General features: G+C 35.1%; 1 protein-coding gene across 10 annotated transcripts in view; it reads right to left on the reverse strand.

Moving 5' to 3' along the window:
• Positions 1-22,666, reverse strand: part of ABI1 (abl interactor 1) — a 109,653-nt gene that overhangs the window by 14,926 nt on the left and 72,061 nt on the right. For 4 of the 10 annotated variants that reach the window (XM_033100626.1, XM_033100625.1, XM_033100623.1 and 1 more), the window contains exons 3-7: positions 11,135-11,311; positions 7,812-7,826; positions 6,987-7,087; positions 5,579-5,719; positions 2,900-3,000 (exon numbers count right to left, since the gene is read on the reverse strand). In XM_033100626.1, the coding sequence (XP_032956517.1) occupies positions 2,900-3,000; positions 5,579-5,719; positions 6,987-7,087; positions 7,812-7,826; positions 11,135-11,311 (535 nt within the window). Of the gene's footprint in view, positions 1-1,908; positions 1,990-2,899; positions 3,001-5,578; positions 5,720-6,986; positions 7,088-7,811; positions 7,827-11,134; positions 11,312-22,666 lie in introns of all 10 variants that reach the window. The other 6 variants (XM_033100627.1, XM_033100624.1, XM_033100622.1 and 3 more) reach the window with 3 other exon arrangements.

Consider the following 22,666-nt stretch of genomic DNA (forward strand, 5'->3'; position numbering starts at 1 on the left):
TCACAGATATATAATCTTACACAATCAATACACAGAGAGATTTTGAAAATTTAAAAGTTTTTATAATAAAATGATTATGTATTCTGTATTCTGTTGGCTTCCTCTTTTTCCTTCATATTATTTTTAAGATTCATCCATGTTGATAAGTATATCAATATATCATCCAATTTTAGTGCTTTACATGTAAACATGCCACAATTTATCATTCTCTTGAACATTTCAATTACATCTAGAGTTTTGCTATTATTACTACTACTACTAATTAACATTCCTAAATATGACTCCTGAGTTTCTCTAGAACAGTGGTTCTCAAACTTCAGTGTGGACCAGATCAAGCCCAGTTGAGGGACTGTTAAATATAGACTGCTGGACTCCGTCCTCAGAGTTTCTGACTTAGTGGGTCTAGAATGGGACCTGAGAGTTCACATTTCTAACTAGTTCCACCACAATGACGATGCTGGGGGGCCAGGGTCATACTCCAAAAGCTTCTGCTCTATGACAGTGGTTTTTAAACTTCATAGTCTTAGGGTCCATTCTTTAAAATTAGACAACCTCAAAAAGCTTTTGTTGGGTGAGCAATAGCAATAGGTAATTATGTTAGAAATTAAAACTGATATATCTTTAAAATACATGAATACACATATACACATTCATATTATCATGTCGTGTAGCCTCTGGAAAATCCCACAGTACCAGAATGAGATGAAAAAGGTAAATAAATTTTATTATGACTATAGTTCTGACCTCAAAAATCCCATGAAAGGATCTTGGCATCCCCCAGGATCCTGTAACCATATTTTGAGAATCAGTTCTCTAGGGTAAATAGCTACAGATGAAATTGATAAATCTAAGGAGAAATCTATCAACTTGACTAGCTAACAAAGCACTTTCCAAAGTGAGTGCATCACCAGGTAAACTCCTACCAGCAATGCGCTTCCCTGTACAGCCTCACCAGCATGTGATTCCACTTCATTTTTACCTATCATTTTTACCTGTCTTCGTTTTTACCTATCTGGTAGATAAAAAAGTAGTATCTCACTATGGTTTGAATTTTCATTTTTCTGATCATCAATTAGGTTGAGGGGATTTTTTTTCTACACGGACTTTCTGCCAACAATTTCTATTATTAGGGTCTTTTTTTTATTACATTCTTTTGCCCCTTTTCCTTTGAGCACAAGTGCAAATGTTTTGAAAAGATGTTGCTAGATGGCTTTATTTCACAATAATGAAACTCAGTTCTCATTATTTGAAACATCTCATTATCCATTTCTACCCAGAGTATTACTATTGTATATTTCTAGGCTGAAGGGTTTTATACTGAGTGTATATATGGAATTCTTTATACGCTCAACTCAGTCACCCTCAACTTGGGAACAATTTAAAAGTTTTTACTGGAAAAAATGTTTGGCTATACTGGAGTTTTTCAAATTGTGATCCATAGGAAAGCCTCAAAGCACCCCATACCACACATCTCATTTTCCTTTCCATTTTTCTTCATCCTGTCCCCCATCTTCACTCCAGTATTTTGACTGTTGCATATACCAGGGAGTTCCAAATCAAGTTTCACTTTAAAAAAAAATTACATTACTAATTTTAAAACAGTTTTTGAACAATCACTGCTATACTTTTCCTAGAAAATTCTAAACAAACAACAAATACAAACCACATTAAATTGGTTATAAACTAAGCACAGAAGCATTTCATTTTATAGAGGAATTTGTTTTATATTTGTTTTCTGTGTAACTTCAGAGGCCTTTCACCAGAAATTAGTGTAAATTAGATTTAACACTTTAACCTTTGTATAACCACTTACAACCTAATGACTATAAAAGCTAGCAGTCTAACAGAGGAGTTTATTATGAATTATGCAAAGTAAGTTAAATCACTCCAATGGTTATGCAATCTCACCTATCACAGTGTTCACTGGGAGAAGTGGTGGAAGAGGTGGTGCTGGTGGAGCTCCAGAAGGAGGAGGGACAGAAATGTTTTCTAATAAAATAGTTTATAATTCAGGTCAGAGTGCAAGAAAGAGAACTAAACATTCTGAAACAGTAAGAAAGTACAATGTTTTGGAAAAAAGAAAAAAAGAGAGAGACACACCCATATGTAAAGCATGTTCAAATGAGTTAAGAATTTTACTAAGAGGCCATTGAGTTCACACCTATATTAACTATAAAATATGCCTGTTTTTTAAGTAACTTTTTCTCCTTTTTTCAACAACATCCTTGAGAAGCTAGTAATTTTTCCCTAACAGTACTGACTATCATACTTACTTTTAAAATGTATATTTTTAACAATACAAAGTCTTAATTTCATTTACTAAAAAAATCAAGGGACTAATTTAATGCTCTGCAATGATTTTTAAATTTTTTATATAATATAAAAAGTAAAAACTTTTATTTTTATTATCCCATTTCATATTCATGGTATTTTACTGAACTATGTATTGAATATCATATATAAATATAGTAAAGTCACAGAACAAACTAACACCAGAGTTGAGATACTAGCCTATGCGACAACATCAAAAGTCAATCGATACATAATTCACAATATAGACACTGATCCTTTGGTTAGAGTATCAACAATATTGGTTTGCTCTCAAAATAATAAATACCATTCTTGACTAGTGCCCAAGGCAAGTATTTCTTAAGCAAAATGGCCAAAAAGTTATTTAATAAAGTTATTTAATATGCTTTATGTGTAAGGAGAAATAGCTGGTAAAACCCTCAAAACTGTGAAAAACAACCTGAAATGCTTTCAAATTTGTGGTTAGCATTTACATTCTAGTAACAATCGCGTAAATTTAATAATCTTATCTAATAAAACTAAATTCAGACTTCCATAATCAAGCTCATAAATACTACCACATATTAAAATAGATGTATAAGTAACATACCTGGTCCAATAGTGGGTGGTGAAGGTGTAGGCACGGCAATGGGAATGCCAATACTGCTGCTTCCACTGTTTTCTCGACTTCCACTTCCCCCACTACTTCCACTGAAAAGAAAAAAATGTGAGAAAAGCAATTCTAGAGATTTATCCAAAAACATTACAATATTCAACTCAAAGTCACTAAATATTCCCTTTTATGATACATATATAAAAATGCGTTTTTAAAACTGTTCAATACAAATTTTAACCCTAATACTTGAAGTGGTTCTTGTGTTTCACTCTACCTCTCAATCATACTGGAAACCAATACAATCATCACATAGTACTCACAAGTATGAGAAGAGATCATCCTATCGAGAAATGAATGACCAATAAAATCTAACAGCCCAATGAGTCCATAAGGGTTTATTTAAAACCTACTATGAACAGCAGTGAATAAACCAGACATGAACCATGTTGCCATGGAGCTCACAGTGAGAATGGGAAAAGAGACATTAAAAAACAGTGTGATTGATGCCACACACAAAAAAAATGCACAAGATGCTATGGAAATCAATAAAAAGGTTAACCAATTTTAGTCTGGAATTAGTAGGAAAACCTCCACTCATCTCAAAGAACGGTGATAAAACAGGAAATTTTCTGGAAAATGAGGAAAAAAAAAAAAAAAAAAAACAGTCGTGAAGTTTCAGAGTGAGGCATTCTAGAATAGCTGCTACTGTTAAACTCTAGCCAATTCCCTACTATGCTAATTCCTATGGATTTACTGTCCCTTAAGGTAAAAGACCTTGCACTACCCAACTGTTTTTGTAATGTGTGCATGTACATGTATGCAAATGTACATATGTGCATGCATAGTCTTAGACTCCGTATTATGTTTTAAAATTAACATCATTCACTCAATAGGCCCAGAAACTCAACAGGACAAAGACTTGCACAGCCTAGATAAACTTTTTATTTTTTTCCTCCAATGTGATCATTCTATAATTACATTATCACATGTTAATGAAAGAAAACCAGAAAGCTGTTTACATTAACAAAAATAGATTCAATGTGAAGGCTTCCCTTAATTCCCTTAAGCCAGGTGATCAATACTCTGCCTTATGCCATCAATGCATCACAGACATATAAAAATATTTGCATTTATTATCCTCTTCTACAATTATTGGCTTATCTGCCTTTTTTCTAACATGGAGGTTGTCAAATTACAGCCCATAAGCCAAATCTGACTAACGATACAATTTTTTATGACCTATGAGCTAAGAGCATTTTCTAAATTTTTAAATAGCTGGAAAAAAATCGAAAAGGGAATAATTTATGACACATTAAAATTATATGAAAGTCAAATTTCAGTACCGTATATAAAATATTATTGGAAGACAGCCTCACTCATTCATTTATGTGTTGTCCATGACTGCATTCGTGCTACAATGGGGAGCTGAGTAATTGCAACGGAGACCATATGGTCCACAGATCCTAAAATACTGACAACCTGGCCCTTTATAAAGAAGTTTGTTGATCCCTGTTTTAACAGAAGGAGCTCTGCAAAAAAGAACTGTATCTTATCGGTATATCCCTAGCATCTAATGAAGTTAAGTCTTAACTGGTTGCTGAATATGATTAAACTGTAGACAAAAACCATGCTTGAATACAATAACTCAATAACAAACAAAAAAAGAACAATTTTGGTCCTCACTGAACTTAACCTGATACAGTAACTGCAGATATCAATATAAGAATTTATTTACTAACAGCAGCAATAACAAATGCCAATTACACACCATCTAACAGCCTGATACTCTTATTTAGTTGAAACCGTAAACATGATTTTGCTAAGTTGTATGTGTGATATACCAACCTAAAAGTCAAGGTAAGCAGAGGTTCTTGCCCAACGTACGAAGTGAGAGGTGAAACAAGAATAAAACAAATTAAGCTATACAATAAATTTGTCTGGTTTTATAAAACGTGCCCCCAAATGGAGTGGCTACTATTGAAGGGAAGAAGAGAGAGCTAATAATAGGGAAAAGGACCTGAGGGGGACTTCTGGGTTGTTGGTAATGTTCCATTTTCTGACCTGGTGATGGCTACATGAGTATGTTCAATTTGTATTAATCCATGAAGTTGTATAATTAATAAAGTGTATACTTTTCTAAATGTATGTTATGCTCCATAACCAAGTTTGTAAAAATCCAACGGGTAGTTGACTTGTAGAACTTTTTAAAAACAATTTATACAATAACATATTCTAGAGTATATCAATTCTCTTAATAAATTCTTGGTCAGATCTAAGCTAAGCCTTCTTTCCTCCAATCTCTTCAAGTTTAAATCATGTTGTATAATTTCTGATATTTAACATCTTATCCAAAACTATTTAAGAGTGGCTGCCTTGATCTTTTTTGAAAGATTGTTTTAAAAAACACTCTTTAGCGTTGATCCAAATGTACATCTGTACCTCTGTCAAAAGGAAGATACAGTAGCAATCTGCTAATATAAATATGTGTTAAAAAAATCTAAAAAACAGAAGTTATGACACAAAGTTACAGGAACAGATCCAATACTATTATCCTCAACTTTTCCCCTCTATTTCTGTGTTAGCATTAGAGCAGTACTTAGCAACTTCACAGAGTTTGTGACCAGTCCATAACCCCCACTCTCAAATGTTCAAAGGCTCAACCGGAAGGATTACCTGTGTGTCCTCGGTCTCTGGTTTAAAGAAGCTGTCCTGCCTGGACTATGCTGACTTCCAAGCCTAGCAGGACTTGTCATGTAGTCATTAGGAACTGTTGGAGGTTTAACAGGTTCCAGGGTTTTGTAAGGAGTATTCCGTCTAAAGAAGCATTATAGAAAGCAATGATGAATACGAAAGATAAAATGCTATTTTCCCCCAAATTTGTGACTGTCCCTTTGTAACCAAGTATAACACAACTTTTTAAATTTTTTAACAATAAAGTTTTAGAAAAATTCTTAATTGGGGTATATGAATTTAGTTACTTTATGCAAAAACTAAATTTGTTACCTTTTCTTAGGAAAGCCATAGGAAAGGGTAATTTATTAAAAGTTCTAGCCTTATTTCTAAAAATCTTGGTTCCAATTTTTTTAAATGCTCAATAATATCAAACTTTGAAATATACATTATTTCTAGCTTAGTCACCCATAATCTACTGTTCTTATACATTATGGAAGCTAAATATCTCCTCTACAATTTATTCCTACCTCAATATGGAAATATATGGACAAGTACATTTTAATCCCAGATGTAATGCCATTAATTTCTCAATAAATGATTTTAACTTTTCTATTTAATAACTTCATATGTTTTTATTCCCCAGGGATAAGGGGTTTACGGAAGGAAAATAATAACCAAGATTCTATTAAAAAGTTGATTACTGATCTCTATTACTATAAAATAATGATTTCCCAGTCCTCCACTAAAAACAAGGACTCTAATATATTATTTCCTATGCTTAGGTGAACAATATTCCAGAAAGGCATAACCAATTATTCAATATTTTTATTGCATTGAGAACTGAGAAGGAAGAAGCCACCCAACTGTTCCCTTTTCTACTTCTCTGTGAGCTGGCCTTCCCCGTAAGGGCCCCACGATTACCAGCAGAAGCAGTTAGAAGTACTCCAGGTAAAGAGTCTCACTCATGTGGTAAGTAGGGGAAGCAGGAGACCTACAGGTTACCGAGTCAAACTACACAAAACAGACCACTTATTCAAAGTTCTATAATATAAATATTGTAAATACATGTGAAAGCACCACATGGAATCCTCTGGTCAGTTCATTTGAAATAAACTTAAGCCAAATTTATAATTTTTTAGAAGAGGAAGTAAAAAATAAAATGTAAATAATGCTCATTTATACATATACAAAAGAACTTGTCTGGTACAGGTATCTATAGAGAATATTATTATAAAACAGGCCAATTCATTTTGGATTGTGTCCAACAAAATAAGAACCAAAATGAATTTATAAAAGGTGGCGCCACATTGAGAAGGTCCCATAGCAAGGATCCATACATTTAATTAAATCACAGAAATATCTTCCTTTAGCATATGAATTTTCTTGTAAAGTGTGGTTGAATTCTTACCCCAAAGTTCCCCGGCCTGACATAGGAGGACTTGGTGGTTTCTGAGTAGGAGGATTTGTTCTCGACAGTGTGCCAGTTCTTACAGGCTGGTTATTTCCATGCTAAAATGTAGAAAAAAGAGCTTTTATTTTTATATCAAATTGTTCCCTTGGTGTTTTGATACCATGTATTATTATTTTTTTAAATATCAGAATGTGAAATAAGGATTCCCAGACAGTTTTAACAGACTTTGGTACCACATTTTAAAAAGTCAAGAAACAACTTGCACTTGGCTTTTCCTACTATTTTGTGCTATTCGTACCAATTTATGGTAAAATATAGGTGAGATTATTGGATTTCATATATTATTTTCTTGTTAAACATGTTCACTGAGATCAAACTTATTTGCATTCAAGTACTGGGTTTCCCAAAATTTCTGAAATGTGTACATGAATATAAACTACAGATCTCAGTGTCAATTTGCTAAAATAGTCATTTGAAAAATCATCTTTATCCTAACAATTCAGTAACAAAGTCATACGTGATGTCTGGGAAACCTCCTAATTGTAAGTCAATAAAAGCAAGGCAACTATCAAAAAATGAGCAAAGCAATAAATGTTAGCAAAATTAATGTTCCTATATAAATGCAGATGTCAATATATCTTTGATATATTAACACATCCAAGCTAAATGTTGCTGATTTGAACTGAGTTTATTTAATCTACTATAAATCCTATGGGGAAAAAGCAGACAGACATAGGAAGAGTTTTCAAATTTTAGTGGCTCTGCAGCCTCTATCAATATAGAGGTAATACTGTGGATCAAATGATAAGTAGTATCTCTTACCTTGGCTTTTAGCCACTTTACGTTGGCAAAAAAAGGGGGGAAAAAGTAGAAATTAATTCTAAATAAGTCATATCTGATAGGACAGGTTTACATTTACAGTTATTCAATTCATGTTAACAAGCTTTTACCCAGCCATTATTTCAAGTATTTCGTAAAGAAAAAGATATTGATAAGCAGCAGGGAAATGTATCACATATTTTTAAAAGAATATATTCATAAGGAAACTATGACTTAATTATGCCAATCGCATGCAGGTCAAATAATGTTAGGTCAGTATTTTATCCAACTGAATCACAGATGATAAACTTTGATTTAAACATAAATGCCGTAACACATGAAATGTTTAAGGCCACTTTAATATATCAGCTTATGAGACCTAAGACTCCACTGGATAATAAATGCCCAAGTATTATTTGAACAGTAGCATACCATTTTAAAAAGTGATAAACTGCAAATGTTAAAATGAAAAATAATAGGTTGCTTCCAAATTCAGAAAAAGACCTAACACCTCAATGTTTAAGAACGAAATCACTATGCACAGCAATAACTTGGCCACATTCTAACTACAGAATAAACAGTGTCTGGAAATCGTCTTATTTGTAACTCACGAATCCAAATCTGAGCAGGCCAACACTAGCAGGAAGTTATAGGTTTAGTTCTAAGTTTTCTTCCGAACCAGTTTAGTCAAAATTCAAAACTGCAGAAAAACTGCTTTGATCTGAAAGGCTACTTCTATGACACATGAATAGTCTTCTGTAAAATAGTATGTACGTATGAAATAATATGAACATGTGTACATATGAATAATATGAAATAATGTGTACAGTCCTAACGCATCACTACTTGTACTATCCACTTAAGAAAAAATATCGTCCAGTTGTAGAATCTAACTTTTTCTACATTTTGGGGGGTTTCAAGTTCTTTCCATAATATCTGCAGTTTTAAGTATGTAGCTGTCATTTTTCAGGTGATCGTAAACACAACATTACGGAAATCATCCAAAGGAGGAATGTACGTTGTCTTAGATAAATTATCATTTCTAGGAACTGCCAGAATTTTGCTATTCTTTAATGTTTGTTTAGAATGATATTGCTCGTTTTTATATGGAAACAATGTCTGGAATTCTACCGAGCCACTACATTTCACACCTGGATTTAGAAATTAAACTTGAATGACATTATTATCCTTGAAGATAAGATATACTAGAAATATTGTCAGTGATGATCATTTAGAGAAATCAGAAAACTGGAGAAACAAAGCAGCAATGAGACTAGTAGGGAAAAAATAATTGCATTTATATTTGTATAACACAGAAACAAAATATGGACAAATATGCCATATAATAGTTCCTAAGATATATTGTTCTCACAGACCACCCTCTTAACCCAAAAATATATTTTAAAATAGCCTGTGTAACAATGTGAGTGTACTTAAGCCACAAAACTGTATACTTAAAATGGTTAAACGGTAAACTTAATCACAATTTTTTAAAGTTAGGGAAAAAAACCCTGTCTAAAATATCTATATATAGAAAAAGTAAACTGCCAAAATTCACATCTGTATACTCTCAGCATGTATTATGCTGTGTTTATACTTCCCATTTATACATGTAGGATGAAATAATTGAATATTCTCACCCAAAATTTCCTTGTAAAATTAGGTTTCATCTTATATCCTATTAAGCACTACGTATGTATTAAACACAATTATTAGTGGAGAGATAATAGAGGATATTCACTTCGAAAATGGTGACAGAATTTTTGTTTATGAGTATGTATTGCTTTAATAGAAAGAAAAACCAAGATTAGGCAAAAGAGGAAGTGAATATGAGAGCATGAGAGTGTATGTATGTGTGTGCGCGTATACCGTGTTTCCCTGAAAATAAGACCTAGCCGGACCATCAGCTCTCATGCGTCTTTAGCAGCAAAAATTAATATAAGACTTGGTCTTATTTTACTATAAGACTGGGTCTTATCTAACATAATATAAGACCAGGTCTTATATTAATTTTTGTTCCAAAAGACACATTAGAGCTGTTTGTCTGGCTAGGTCTTATTTTGGGGGAAACACGGTACACACACACACACACACACACACACACACACACACACATATGTGTGTGTGTATACACATATACATATATATATGTGTGTGTATATGTTTATCATGTTTAATCCAAAGGCACGTAATAATACAAAAGAAGTTCTTCCAGACTCTCAAAATCCAAATCCTGTACATCAATTTAGTCTAAAAATCTTAAAACTGAATTTAAGCTTTTACACAACCCGAGCCACATCTTTGGGTAAAAATACAAGAAACAAACAAGTAGCCTCCGCTACATTTGCAAAGTGTCCCAACATTACATATAACTTCCAAGCATGACAGTGAAGGGGAGATTCTAATGGTCTCAAAGGGAGTAGAATACAGGTCAGTGTTGTCAGCTATACTCTCCTCTTGGCCAGGAACCCCAGATAATTCAGAATGCCACAGGTCCAGCAATAGCACCAGTCAGATCAACCAGCTAGGAAAAGTGTCAAAATTCTAGCTGACTCCAAAAAACTATTACAAATATTCTGAAGACTAAGAACAAAATCAAATACTGGTCCTCTAGGAAAGGGACTATGAAATTTCAGAGGAATAGTTTATCCTGAGCAGAGACAGCTAAAGAATTCAGATCATTCAGGATGTGCGTAAAATGACCCATGAATATCTGAAAAGTTGACAGGCTACAAATGTTCTTCCAGAGCAGCTGACTCTCCCATGCTAAGAAATGGACATGGACAAAAAAATAATCTCTTTCCTAAAAGTCTGTTGGGGTGGGGAGTGGGGGATGGTGCAGAGAACAAAATTACATAAAATTTTTTATTTTTCCTAAATTGCTGGAATTACATCCACATCCACACAGATGCACTAATATACGCATATATTTAGGAATAAAGATTTAAAGTATTTATAATTATTTTCTAAGCCAATCTGGAAATCATATACATTTTTCATTGTTATATATTTATTCATTAGTGAAAGCAAGACATGGTATTCACAACACAAATTTATATTAGTCTAGGACTCAAACGGCTTAATGAATAGCCGTTTCAAGATTTAGTATCTTCTTGAATAGAACCGATTCCACAGGTAAAAGTCTGCCCCAAGCTCAGTGTAATACATAACTAATATTAAATAAATGTACTATGAAAATTGTAATGCTAGTTGATAGCTAAGAACATCTATTAATTCTTTAAGAAAATTATCTTTATCACCATTTTCCTATCCAAAATATTTCTTGGATAAATTATTTCAAGTTAACGTAATATTAAAACGCTTACCTTGACACCATGGCCCACGTCATCCAGAACTGTATAGTCAATAGGTTTCCGAATATACCTTACAGGGCGCTCCATATTAGCAGGTGCTATTATTTTGTGCGTTCTCGATGTATTCTTATTTGTTGTCAAAATACCAATCTCTCTTCGAGCCACTTTCTCCTTATGGATGTCCACGGTCTGTATTTTAAATTTAAACAAAGCAAGAAAATATTATCAAGCATAGTAAATAATATATATGATGTCCATATATATACTGGGTCATATATAGGTTGAACCACATGGTTTTGTCACATGTCTACTTTCAAGTGAATACTGTATGTTTCCCTTCAATATTAAGCAAGATAACATTCTCAAGGCTCAAAACAGGGAATATCTTAAAGGTAATTACAAGCACAAACTAATTTAATGGATTTGATTCTAAAACAATTCTCAGGAAAGAAATTTGGTGTTTGTGGGAAGGAAGGGGGTCCTGCTCTGAGTAGCTTACACTGTTATGTCGTGAGGATGCAAACCAGGAAAAAGATCAGTAAACAAAACACAATGAGGTCTGCTATAGTGACACATGCACAGTTTATTACAAATTACTCTAAAGCTGGTCAGAGCAAGATACTTAACGAGGTTGAGATGGGTTCACTTACAGGCTTTATAGCGTAGATAGGTCTTGAATAGAAGAGGCAAAAATGGAAATTATTAAAGGCAGAAAGAACTTCATGTTATAGACAAAGGTGTAATAGAAAAGATGATCAGTAAGCAGAAGTTAAAAACTGGCAGCATGCAGCCTACATAGTACTGGCTTTTATGGCTTTAAAAATTTTTAGTTGCCAACATTTAAAAACTGGATAATAGCACGTGAGCAATAATTACACAACTACTCAACAATTTAAACTTTGTACTACTACCGTGCTTCCCCCAAAGTATGACCTAGCCAGACCATCAGCTCTAACATGTCTTTTTTTTGTGTGTGGGGTGGTGGGGTGGGGGGGGGATATTGGGGAACAGAGTGTTTCTCCAGGGCCCATCAGCTCCAAGTCATTGTCCTTCAGTCTAGTTGTGGAGGGTGCATCTCAGCTCCAAGTCCAGTCGCCGTTTTCAATCTTTAGTTGCAGGGGCACAGCCCACCATCCCACGCAGGAATTGAACCGGCAACCTTGTTGAGAGCTCCCGCTCTAACCAACTGAGCCATCCGGCCGCCCCTCTAATGCGTGTTTTGGAGCAAAAATTAATACGAGACCCAGTCTTATATAATACATCTATATAACATTATATATTAATATAAGACCGAGTCTTATAATATATGTCATATATTATATTACATATTAATGTAAGACCAGGTCTTATATAATATATATGTTATATATTATATATTATGTTATATTGTATTATATTACATATAATATAATATATAGTATATTATGTATATTATGTGTATTATATTGTATTATACTATATATTAATATAAGAACCGGTCATACATATATTATATAATATATATAAGACTGGGACTTATATTAATTTTTGCTCCAAAAGACACATTAGAGCTGATGGTCCAGCTAGGTCTTCTTTTCGGGGAAACACAGTAGTAATGGTGAACCAATAACAAGACTGGGTGACATCATCAGATCTGCATTTTGAAAGAGCCCTCTGACAGTCAGAACAAGACCACTGGCAATGAGACCAGTTGGGGGCAATTACGGTGGTCTAGGTGAGAAAAAGCAAGGAACTGAACGGAACTGAAGCAAGGGGTGGGGGAAAAAGGTACTGTTAGGAAACAAACAAGTTTAAAATTAGTGCTTAAGACTCTATTTCATCAGAATTTTAAAAATTGACTGGGAAAAAACCTGTAATCAAAAATGCTCTCCCAACCATCAACAAAACAGAAAGACAACCTACTGAACGGGAAAAGATATTCGCCAATGATACATCCAATAAGGAGTAATATCCAAAATTATAAAGAACTCATGCAACTCAACACCAAAAAAAACTAACAATCCAATTAACAAATGGGCAGTGGAACTGAATAGACATTTATCCAAAGAGGACAGGCAGTAGCCAATAGGCATATGAAAAGATGCTCAATGTCACTAACCATCAGAGAAATGCAAATTAAAATCACAATGAGGTATCACCACACACCTGTCAGAATGGCTATTATCAATAAATCAACAAACAACAAGTGTTGGCCATGATGTAGAGAAAATGGAAACCTCATGCACTGTCGGTGGGATTGCAAATTGGTGCAGCCACTATGGAAAACAGAATGGAGGTTCCTCAAAAAATTAAAATAGAACTAACTACCTTATGACCCAGCAATTTTGGATATTTATCTGAAGAAATCCAAAACACTAATTCGAAAAGATATATGCACCCCAATGTTCACTGCAGTGCTATTTACAGTAGCCAAGACATGGAAGCAACCTAAGTGCCCATCAACAGACAATTGGATAAAGAAGATGTGGTACATATATACAATGGACAATTACTCAGCCATAAAAAAGGAATGAACTCTTACAATTTGCAACAACATGGATGGACCTGGAAAGTATTATATGCTAAGTAAAATAAGGCAGACAGAGAAAGACAAACACCGTATGATCTCATTTATATGTGGACTCTAAACAACAAAATAAATGAACAAACAAAACAGAAACAGACTCACAGATACAGAAAACAAGCTGATGGTTGCCAGAGAGGAGGGGTGTTGAAGGGCAGGGTGAAAAAAGTGAAGGGATTAAGTACAAATTGGTAGCTATGAAATAGACTTGGGGATGTAAAGCAGAGGGAATATAGTCAGTAATATGGTAATAACTATGCACAGTGCCAGGAGAGTACTAGACTAGTCAGGGGGATCACTTCTTAAATTATATAAATGTGTAACCACTGTGCTGTACACCTGAAACTAATATAAAATAATATTGAATGTCAACTGTAATTGAAAATGTTTTTAAAGGGGGGGAAAGGAGAATAAGAGGTTTAAATTTCCAGGTATAAAACAAATAAGTCATGGGGGTGTAATGTACAGCATAGAGAATATAGTCAGTAATATTGTGATCACATGGTGTCAGGTGGTTGCTGGACTTATGGTGATCACTTCTTTAGGTATATAAATGTTGAATAACTACTGCGTACACCAGAAACTAATATAATATAGTATGTTAGCTATATTTTAATAAATATCTTTAAAAAACAATGCTCTCTCCCAGCTCCAAAACAAGGTAGAGGAGACACTCTCCTTGGGTGTCTAGCACTTTCGCACATCTTACAAGAAAAGACAATAACTCCTTTGCTCTGGATATTTATATAGTAAACAGCCTTAGAAAATATAGGGTCTCCTTGGAAAGCAAACTGCAGGTTTATTTACTGTCCAGTATAATAAAGATAATGTCACCCTGCAGGGCAAAGGTGAGGAAGGCTTACTGCCCGTTATACAAGAGCTCTGGTCCCCTAAGCTGGGAGTTCTTTCTTTTAATGCACCCAGTTGTGTGTGCAGGCATCACTCGGCTCTCTCTGCAGAATCCTATGGAAATTGGGGCTGATTATCTGGCACAAATGCTGACACGCTGGCTACTGCTATTGCCATGAGTAATGACATCTCTTCTCTGACCCAAGAGTCTCGTGTCTTCTAATAGTATGCATGATATTGTTTGCAGCAAGCTAACTGGCTAGCTTGCATGAAAGGTAAAATCTTAAAGCCTTCACAATTTTTGAGTTTTGGCTTGAGGATGGCATGCTGACAAAGCTTTCTAGAAATGGAATGAGAGGCCAATTAACAGGAACTGAGAGAATTCCATGGGAATTTGAGTCAACATGTTAACCAAATTGTACGGTCAACCAGGCAATGAATGGTCCTCAATTTTATTGCCTGTGAATGAGACTGAACTGAGGAGGTAATTTCGAGCTGAGTACCAGGAGTAGGTTCAAAGGCAGCAGGCTGAATGATGCCCTGCTCGCTGCCAACTCTCCACCAAGCTAACAACCAGCCTCAGCAGGTCTGTCCTGTGAACAACGAGTACTAAGATTTGTCTGGTAGAGGGAGAGGGAAAGCACATAAGGTTCTATCCTAAACAGCAATGCACCTACAATAAGCATGAAAGGAAGAAAAGTGCAGCAACTGTGGTCAGAACCAGGAGAATCTTTAGAACTTGGGCTAGTTTGCTGGGGACATTTGGGGTGGGCACATAGTGTGTGTTAAAGCAGAATGGCAACACATGGCTATCTAATATACTGCTCAGGCCCTCATACAGTCTAGTCTATTTTGTCCATATCCAATCCACTGAATGAGTAAAAGGCCTCAGCATTTTCTGACAGTGCGCCAAGTCTGCTACAAGAGAGCTCTGGCCCCCTTGGGGAAATGTCCCTGGAATAAACTCCCTCAGGCAATGATTAGTCTTCTGGCTCTTACTGTACTGAATTCGGTTGAAAATACTGGTGAAGGTGATTCACTGGAGAATGAGAAACTGGCCCAAAGAAGTCTAGATGAACTCTTGCTGTCAGCCCTGCCAGCCTTAGAAAACTTCCCTAATCCGTACGATGAAATCAAGAAAAATTTGAAGAGATGTTTGTTATCTTGATAATGGAGCAGCAAACAGTCCAAATTAGGTGGACTCCTAAAAAAACAAGGATGCCACTGTGCCAATCAAGCCCAAGACGGCCAAAGGGTACAAACCCATGCCCCACCCCACCCCCCCAAAGAAAGCAGTATGTCTGCAGCTGCTGAATCATGGTGTTCCCAACCAGAAATGAATGATGTAATGATGACCTTGCTGCAAAATACAGGGCTTTGGGTGAACCAAAACCAACAGGGGTTTAATTGGTTGATCAGCATGCAGCTACAGCACCATTCAAAATGCAAGTAGTGCACCTTGTTTACTGGTACAGAGTTGCTCTCTCCCAACCCCTCCCTCAACCCCATCCTCAGCTGCTTTAAAGAGAAACATGATTAGGGGTGGGGGTAGCGTTCTCCAAGTCCCCAAGGGGAACTGAGGACCAAACATACCTGGGTATACCAGAGAACTCGGGGAAGGGGAAGGACTCAAAATTTTATGGCTGTTAGATACCCATTTCTGGGTATTTATCTGAAGAAAATGAAAACAGTAATTCAAAAAGATGTATGCACCACCATACTCATTGTAGCATTATTTACAATAGCCAAGATATGGAAACAAGACAAGTGTCCATCGATGGATGAATGGGTAAAGAAGCTGTGGTGTGTGTGTGTGTGTGTGTGTGTGTGTGTGTGTGTGTGTACACAGAGGGTGCCAAAAAAATGTATACACATTTTAAGAAGAGAAAAAACTGTATTAAAATTGTAATACACAACGTATACAGATTAAAAAAGATGAATACAAGTTACATTTGACTTCTGCGATGACAAGAGGTGCTCAGAGTGGTTACCATCAATCAGCATAATTTTAATAGTTTTTTTCCTTTCCTAAAAGGTGCATAAATTTTTTGGCACCCTCTGTATATACGCACGCGTGCGCACACAATGGAATACTATTCAGCCATAAAAAAGGAATGAAATATTGCCATTTGTGATACCATGGATAGACCTTGAGGGTATTATGCTGAGAGAAATCAGAGAACGACAAACATTGTATGATGTCACTTATATGTGGAATCTAAACAAACAACAATAAAAACAAGCTCATAGAGGGAATAGGTTTGGTGGTTGCCAGAGGTGGGGAGTGGTCAAAAAGGGTTAAGGAGGTCAAAGGGCAAAGCTTCCAGTTTCAAAACAAGTCATGGTGATGCACAACGTGGAGACTATAGTGAATAATACTGTATCGCATATTTGAAAGTCGCTAAGAGAGTAAATTTTAAAAGTTCTCATCACAAGAAAAAGAAATGTAATAATTATGTATGGGACGGATATTAACTATACTTATTGTGGTGATCACTTCACAATATGTACAAGTATCTGATCACTATGTTGTATACCTGAAACTAACATGTTGTTATATGTCAATTATACCTCTAATTTAGTAAAAGAAACTACATACATACATACATACCAGGAATTTGTCTCCTGTTTCCAACACTTTAATCCCAGTCAATCTTCTATCATCACTCAACCTGGCTATTGCAATAGCCTTCGAACTGGTCCAATCTAGCCTCTTTCCAATCTGTCCTCCATGGTGTAACCATGGTGATCTTTACAAAAACAGTAAACTTGGGAAAACAAAATAAAAAAATTGGAAGATATCTCACCTTCTTAAATCCTATTAAAAGAACATTGCACATGGTTTCCAGTCTTCAAGGGAAAAACAAATTCAAAATGGCTCAAGTTCTTTCTCTATTTTGCTTAAACATCACGGTGTCCACAACTCTCCTTAAAATCATTTTTCTTCACCCTTCCTACTTCCCTCACACTTGCAAAACTATTCAGGACACTATTTCAAATTACTTGACAATTTTTCTCTGAGTCTACCTCTGGCCCAGTCTCCCAATTAGGAATCATGGAAGTCCAAATCCGAATCCATCCGGTACTGCAACCCTCCCTATGGCAGTGAGTGGATCAGCAGGTCGGAGCAGGGGCACGGGCTCGGAACATTTGTGTAACAACAGATGCATGTGTTCACCACAACAAAGTTGGCTTTCGCAGGGAGACTAATTCCTTCACATACTTGCATCCTCACTTTCACACTTTTTTCTTCATCTTTAGACAGCAAAAAAGGCTGTTTATATAAAGAAAATTAGTTTTCAATTCTAATATACTGGAAATAAAATTTAAGAGTTACCCTAGTTGAGAAGAACTAGAAGGCCCAGGTGATCACCCAGCAGCCATCCCTGGACATATGAGGCACAGCTGAAAACCACTGGTTTAAAAAAAAAAAAAAGGCACAAACGTGAAATTAGAAGACCTAGGTTTGAACACTGGCTCTTTCACTTACTGGTTGTGAAATTTTATACACGCTTTTAAACTCACTACGATTCCATTTTGCTCATATAAATATTGCTTGATACAAAAAAGTACCCCCCAAAAATTAACCAAATCTGAATCTTATTTCAAACTATCCAACCTATAACCCAACAATTAAGGTAAAGTATTTCTAAAATGTTATTATGAAAACATGGACACATCACGTTGTGTATCAGAAATATAATGAATGTTGTACCGGGAAATATTATGCTAAGTGAACTCAGCCAGACACAGAAAGAAAAAAAAAAACAAAAAAACGGCATGAACTCACTTATACAAGGAATCTAAACAACAAATCCAATGCACAGAAGCAGAGTAAACAGTGGTTACCAGAGTCTGGGGGTGGGGGAAAAGGAGAGCTGTTTGGCAAAGGCTACAAAGTTGCAGTTACGGCAGGACGAATAAGTCTAGAGATCTAATGTACAGCATGAAGATTACAGTTAATACTATATTGAACACTGGAAATTTGCTAAAAGTGCATTTCGGGTGGTCTCATCACACACACAAAAAGGAAACTGAGAAGATACGTTAATTAGCTTGACTAATCATTTCACTATGTATGTGTATATATAATCATCATGTTGTACACCTTACATATATACAATTTTTACTTTTAAAAATAAAATAAAAAGAAGGATAATGAATGTGAATTATGTTCACATTCACATTTTGTCACTAGCAGTAACAGCATTCTGAGGACTCCTCAGAGCCAGTCTAATGAGCATTAAAGTTCTGGAAGCCTGAAACTCAATGATTCCAAGGTAAACAAGCCCTAAAGGCAAAAAAAAAAAACTCACTTGAAAGAAGAAAGCAGATCTTACAGATGTGGATTATCAGTAGAACAAACTAGAGAACAGATGGAACCCCAAAGACAAAATCTGGTAAATGAAGCTCATGCTTGATGATTCAGCATCTGAAGGAGAAGTGATCAAGTCAAAATAGAATGTAGAGGAGATAAATTTGGAAGTAATGGATAGACTGAACATGTTTGGGGGATCGCCACTTAAGGCTTGAGTACATGCCTGAGACCTTATGAACAAATGCAAAGCTCACAAAGTCCAAGAACTAAGTTTAATATAGGATAGTGTTTTAACATCAAATGACAATAAAATAAGTAGTTTAATAATGTCTTTGTCCAGTTTTGAAATTAAGGAATGGTTCACAAAACTTTTTAATTTGAAGTCTTTACATTTAAAAAACATTTTTTTGAATTTTGGTAATATGTCATATTGCACTTTCAGCACATAAAATGAAACTGTACTGCATGGTAACAAAGACACAACTGCAATAGTCAAATACAGTGCAAACCAGGCCTTTGAATTTGGGGGATGTACGAGGCATAATCTAGAGCCAATATAACACAACTAGAAAACTCTTCTGACAGACTCAATATGACTCAATAATGTGAAGATTTGTGAGCAAGAATGAAGGCAACAGGGAACATAAGATAATCAACAGAAATATTCTACCACCCGCAAAAAAAAAAAAATTATCAAATACCCTGAATAAGGTGAAGAAATAAGGAAGCAATTAAATGACATATTAACCTGGAAAAAAAAAATTACGTGGCTGGCCTTCGAAGCCAGGTACAACACACCCCCACCTACTCACAATCACACCTCTCTCTCATTTCCCCCACTCCAATGTACTAACGCCAAATCTTCCCAAACTGATCTACAGTTTCAACGCCTCCCAATAAAAACTCCAACAGGGCTTTTCAGTTTCAAAATATATATAGAAGGGCAAAGGGGGAAGAATGGCCAAGACATGGTTAAAAAATAAATTAAGAGAGAGGCAGGGGGACTTGCCCATTGAGATTATAAAGCCATAGTAAATAAGATCATTGGGTTCTTACACAGGGTTAAATAAATGGACCAATTCAACACAAGAGAAACTCAGAAAAAAACTTGCTATATACAGTGATGGCACAGTGGGAAAGAATGCGTTATTCAAATAGGGCAACTAGTTTGCCATATAGAAAGAAACACTGAAACGGATCCCCACCTCACACCATAGGGAAAAAAACAATTCCAGATCCATTAAATGTAAATGAAAATAAGTGGCATGTTTTTAATTGAGACATTATGATTAATGAGAAAAAAATGAACTATAATGAATGAACTATTATGAAATAAATTTTACACAACACTGAATTTAAAAAGCCATGCTAAACTACATACAGCACAAATCTGTTTTTATTAAAAACAAACACAAACAAAATTAAACAACAATTGTTTAGGGATACACATACATGTGATAAATTTAAGAGCAAGGAAATAATAAACATTCCCCTGGAGGTATGGATTGAAACACAAAGGGTAGAAGAAACAGAATTCATCATTTTCAAGTTAACTTTGGTGGTGGATTCACAGATGTTTGTTTTATTGTTACAAATTTTGTAATATACATTATATTTATTCTTTTGAATGTATTAAGTATAATATAGCTTTTCAAGTGCAGAGAAAAAAATGATTAAATTCCTGGAGCAGCATCAAAAGACTCCATAAAAGAAACCTCATTTTAGCCAGCCACATTTGGCATGCCAAAAAGGAGGAGGATGGGGGCAGAGGAAAATTCAAGTACAGGGAACAGCATAAGCAAAGGCAAAAAGGAATGAAAATACAACACCTGCTCAGAGACAAGAGACAATTTAAAATAGCATGAATAAAAATAAGTTGAACTCTATATAAGAGTTATTAAAGAAAGACTAAGGAAGAACAAAATCTCACAATTTTTTTTTAAAGGGCCAAGCAGGTCCTTTATAATATGAGCCCATTAGGAATTAAACAGATAAAATAAATTTGGTGGAAAGCAAAGGTCCTAAAGGAATGATTAAAATATTCCCAAACTGATTCTATTTAGAAAGGAAAATACTTCTTAAAACAAATGTTGAATTAAAAAGATAAATTTCAGAAGTAGACAAGATTTTAAGATTATCTTTTAAGATGTGATTATTTAAAACTATTGTACAGAAATGCTATGTTAATTATGTTCTTTCCTTTCCCTATCAGTTTGGGGGGAAAAAGAAAACATTCTTTTAAAGATCTTCAGAAAAACCTTTTCTAATTATCAAAACACCAAAAGGCAGGCAGGAAAGAAGTATGACATAAAAAACCTACTTAATATATCACGTATTTCCTGCAGTATCATATTGGAAGGCCGGCTGTCCTCATGACCACCTCTGCCAGTACAGGGACGGCATTATAGGTTTCAAGCAAAGAACCTCGTATAGAAGTAAAAGGCACAAGAAATGTTTGCTGAAAGAGTACAGAATGAAAATCAACACACTTCTGCCCTGAATAGAAAAAGGAGAGGAGTATGAAATGGGTAGGAAAAGTGTAAAAGAGTCCTGAGACAAGCCACACAGAGAAAGTCTTCAGCCAAGAAAGAGACAATCTTTGTCTGTTACTGCTTATTTGGACCAGGCTCTAGAAATGGCCCTATGCCCAAAATTCTGAGTTACAGAGCTTTGTTTAATAAGCTTGAAACAAAGTCCCAATCAACTGTGAAGTTAACTTGATTCAGAATGACCTATATATTCACGCTATAAAATAGATCTATTTAGAAAAGATGAGCTACAAAATAAAGACTGGTGGGAAAACATAATGTAGAACACCAGGATCAGATTTATTCTGAAATATTTTATCCTACAAAAACTGAATCTGTCACTAACACTTTGGCCCATACCCAATTTTTCAGTATCACCCAATGACCCTGTTCTGTCTCCTCCTGCTTAAGAAGACACACTACAGAACACTCCACATGGTAATTAGACATCCACCTCAAAAAGAAATCTGTGCTTAATTTAGTGATAACCATTTTTGATCCCAAGTAGGATCCAAGGTAAGTATGACTTTTAAGAGACCATCAGATCACAGTTTATCTTCTGAATTATCAGGTCATGAATTTGAACTTACTCCCCAACCCACTACTCCTTACTAGGTATTAACTTTTGTTTTAAAATTTCATGAATGTCTCTCCACTCTTAAAAAAATAATGTATTTAAAAGTCTGTAGATATGTCAGGCATTATATTCTAATGACTAAGAGAACAGGCTTCCGAACCAGAACGCATATATTTAAAATCAGACCCTACCATGATTAGCTTGTGACCTTGGGCAGGTCAATTAACCACTCTATGCCCTCAATTTTCTTACCATACAGATGAGATTTTAAAACAAAAAATTATATCTGCCTCTGTTATTATGAGGATTAAATGAGAGAGAGAGAGAGAGAGAGAGAGAGAGAGAGAGAGAGAGAGAGAGAGAGAGAGAATATGAAGAGAGAGATGGGGAAGAGGATTTTTAAGCGTCTTGCATGCATGCATAAAGAACAAAATAAATGGTAGCTTTTATTATTATTCTCTGTTCCCCAATCTACATTTAAGTGTTTAACTCTGATTTTACTAGATGATACTAAACCAGTTAAAGCTTATAGCCAACAACATATATAACTCTTACAAGTAATCTTGGAAATTAAGACTTGTTCTTAACTTAGTTCATTTAAGACACCCTAGCTATATTAAACACGTAACAAGGAGTACAAATCAGTATTATCAAAAGGGTTGGATCACACACTTTGAAAGGATTTGGATTATACTCAACAGTAGCCCTT

Source organism: Rhinolophus ferrumequinum (assembly GCF_004115265.2).
Source record: "Rhinolophus ferrumequinum isolate MPI-CBG mRhiFer1 chromosome 5 unlocalized genomic scaffold, mRhiFer1_v1.p scaffold_110_arrow_ctg1, whole genome shotgun sequence".
Classification (NCBI taxonomy): domain Eukaryota; kingdom Metazoa; phylum Chordata; class Mammalia; order Chiroptera; family Rhinolophidae; genus Rhinolophus; species Rhinolophus ferrumequinum.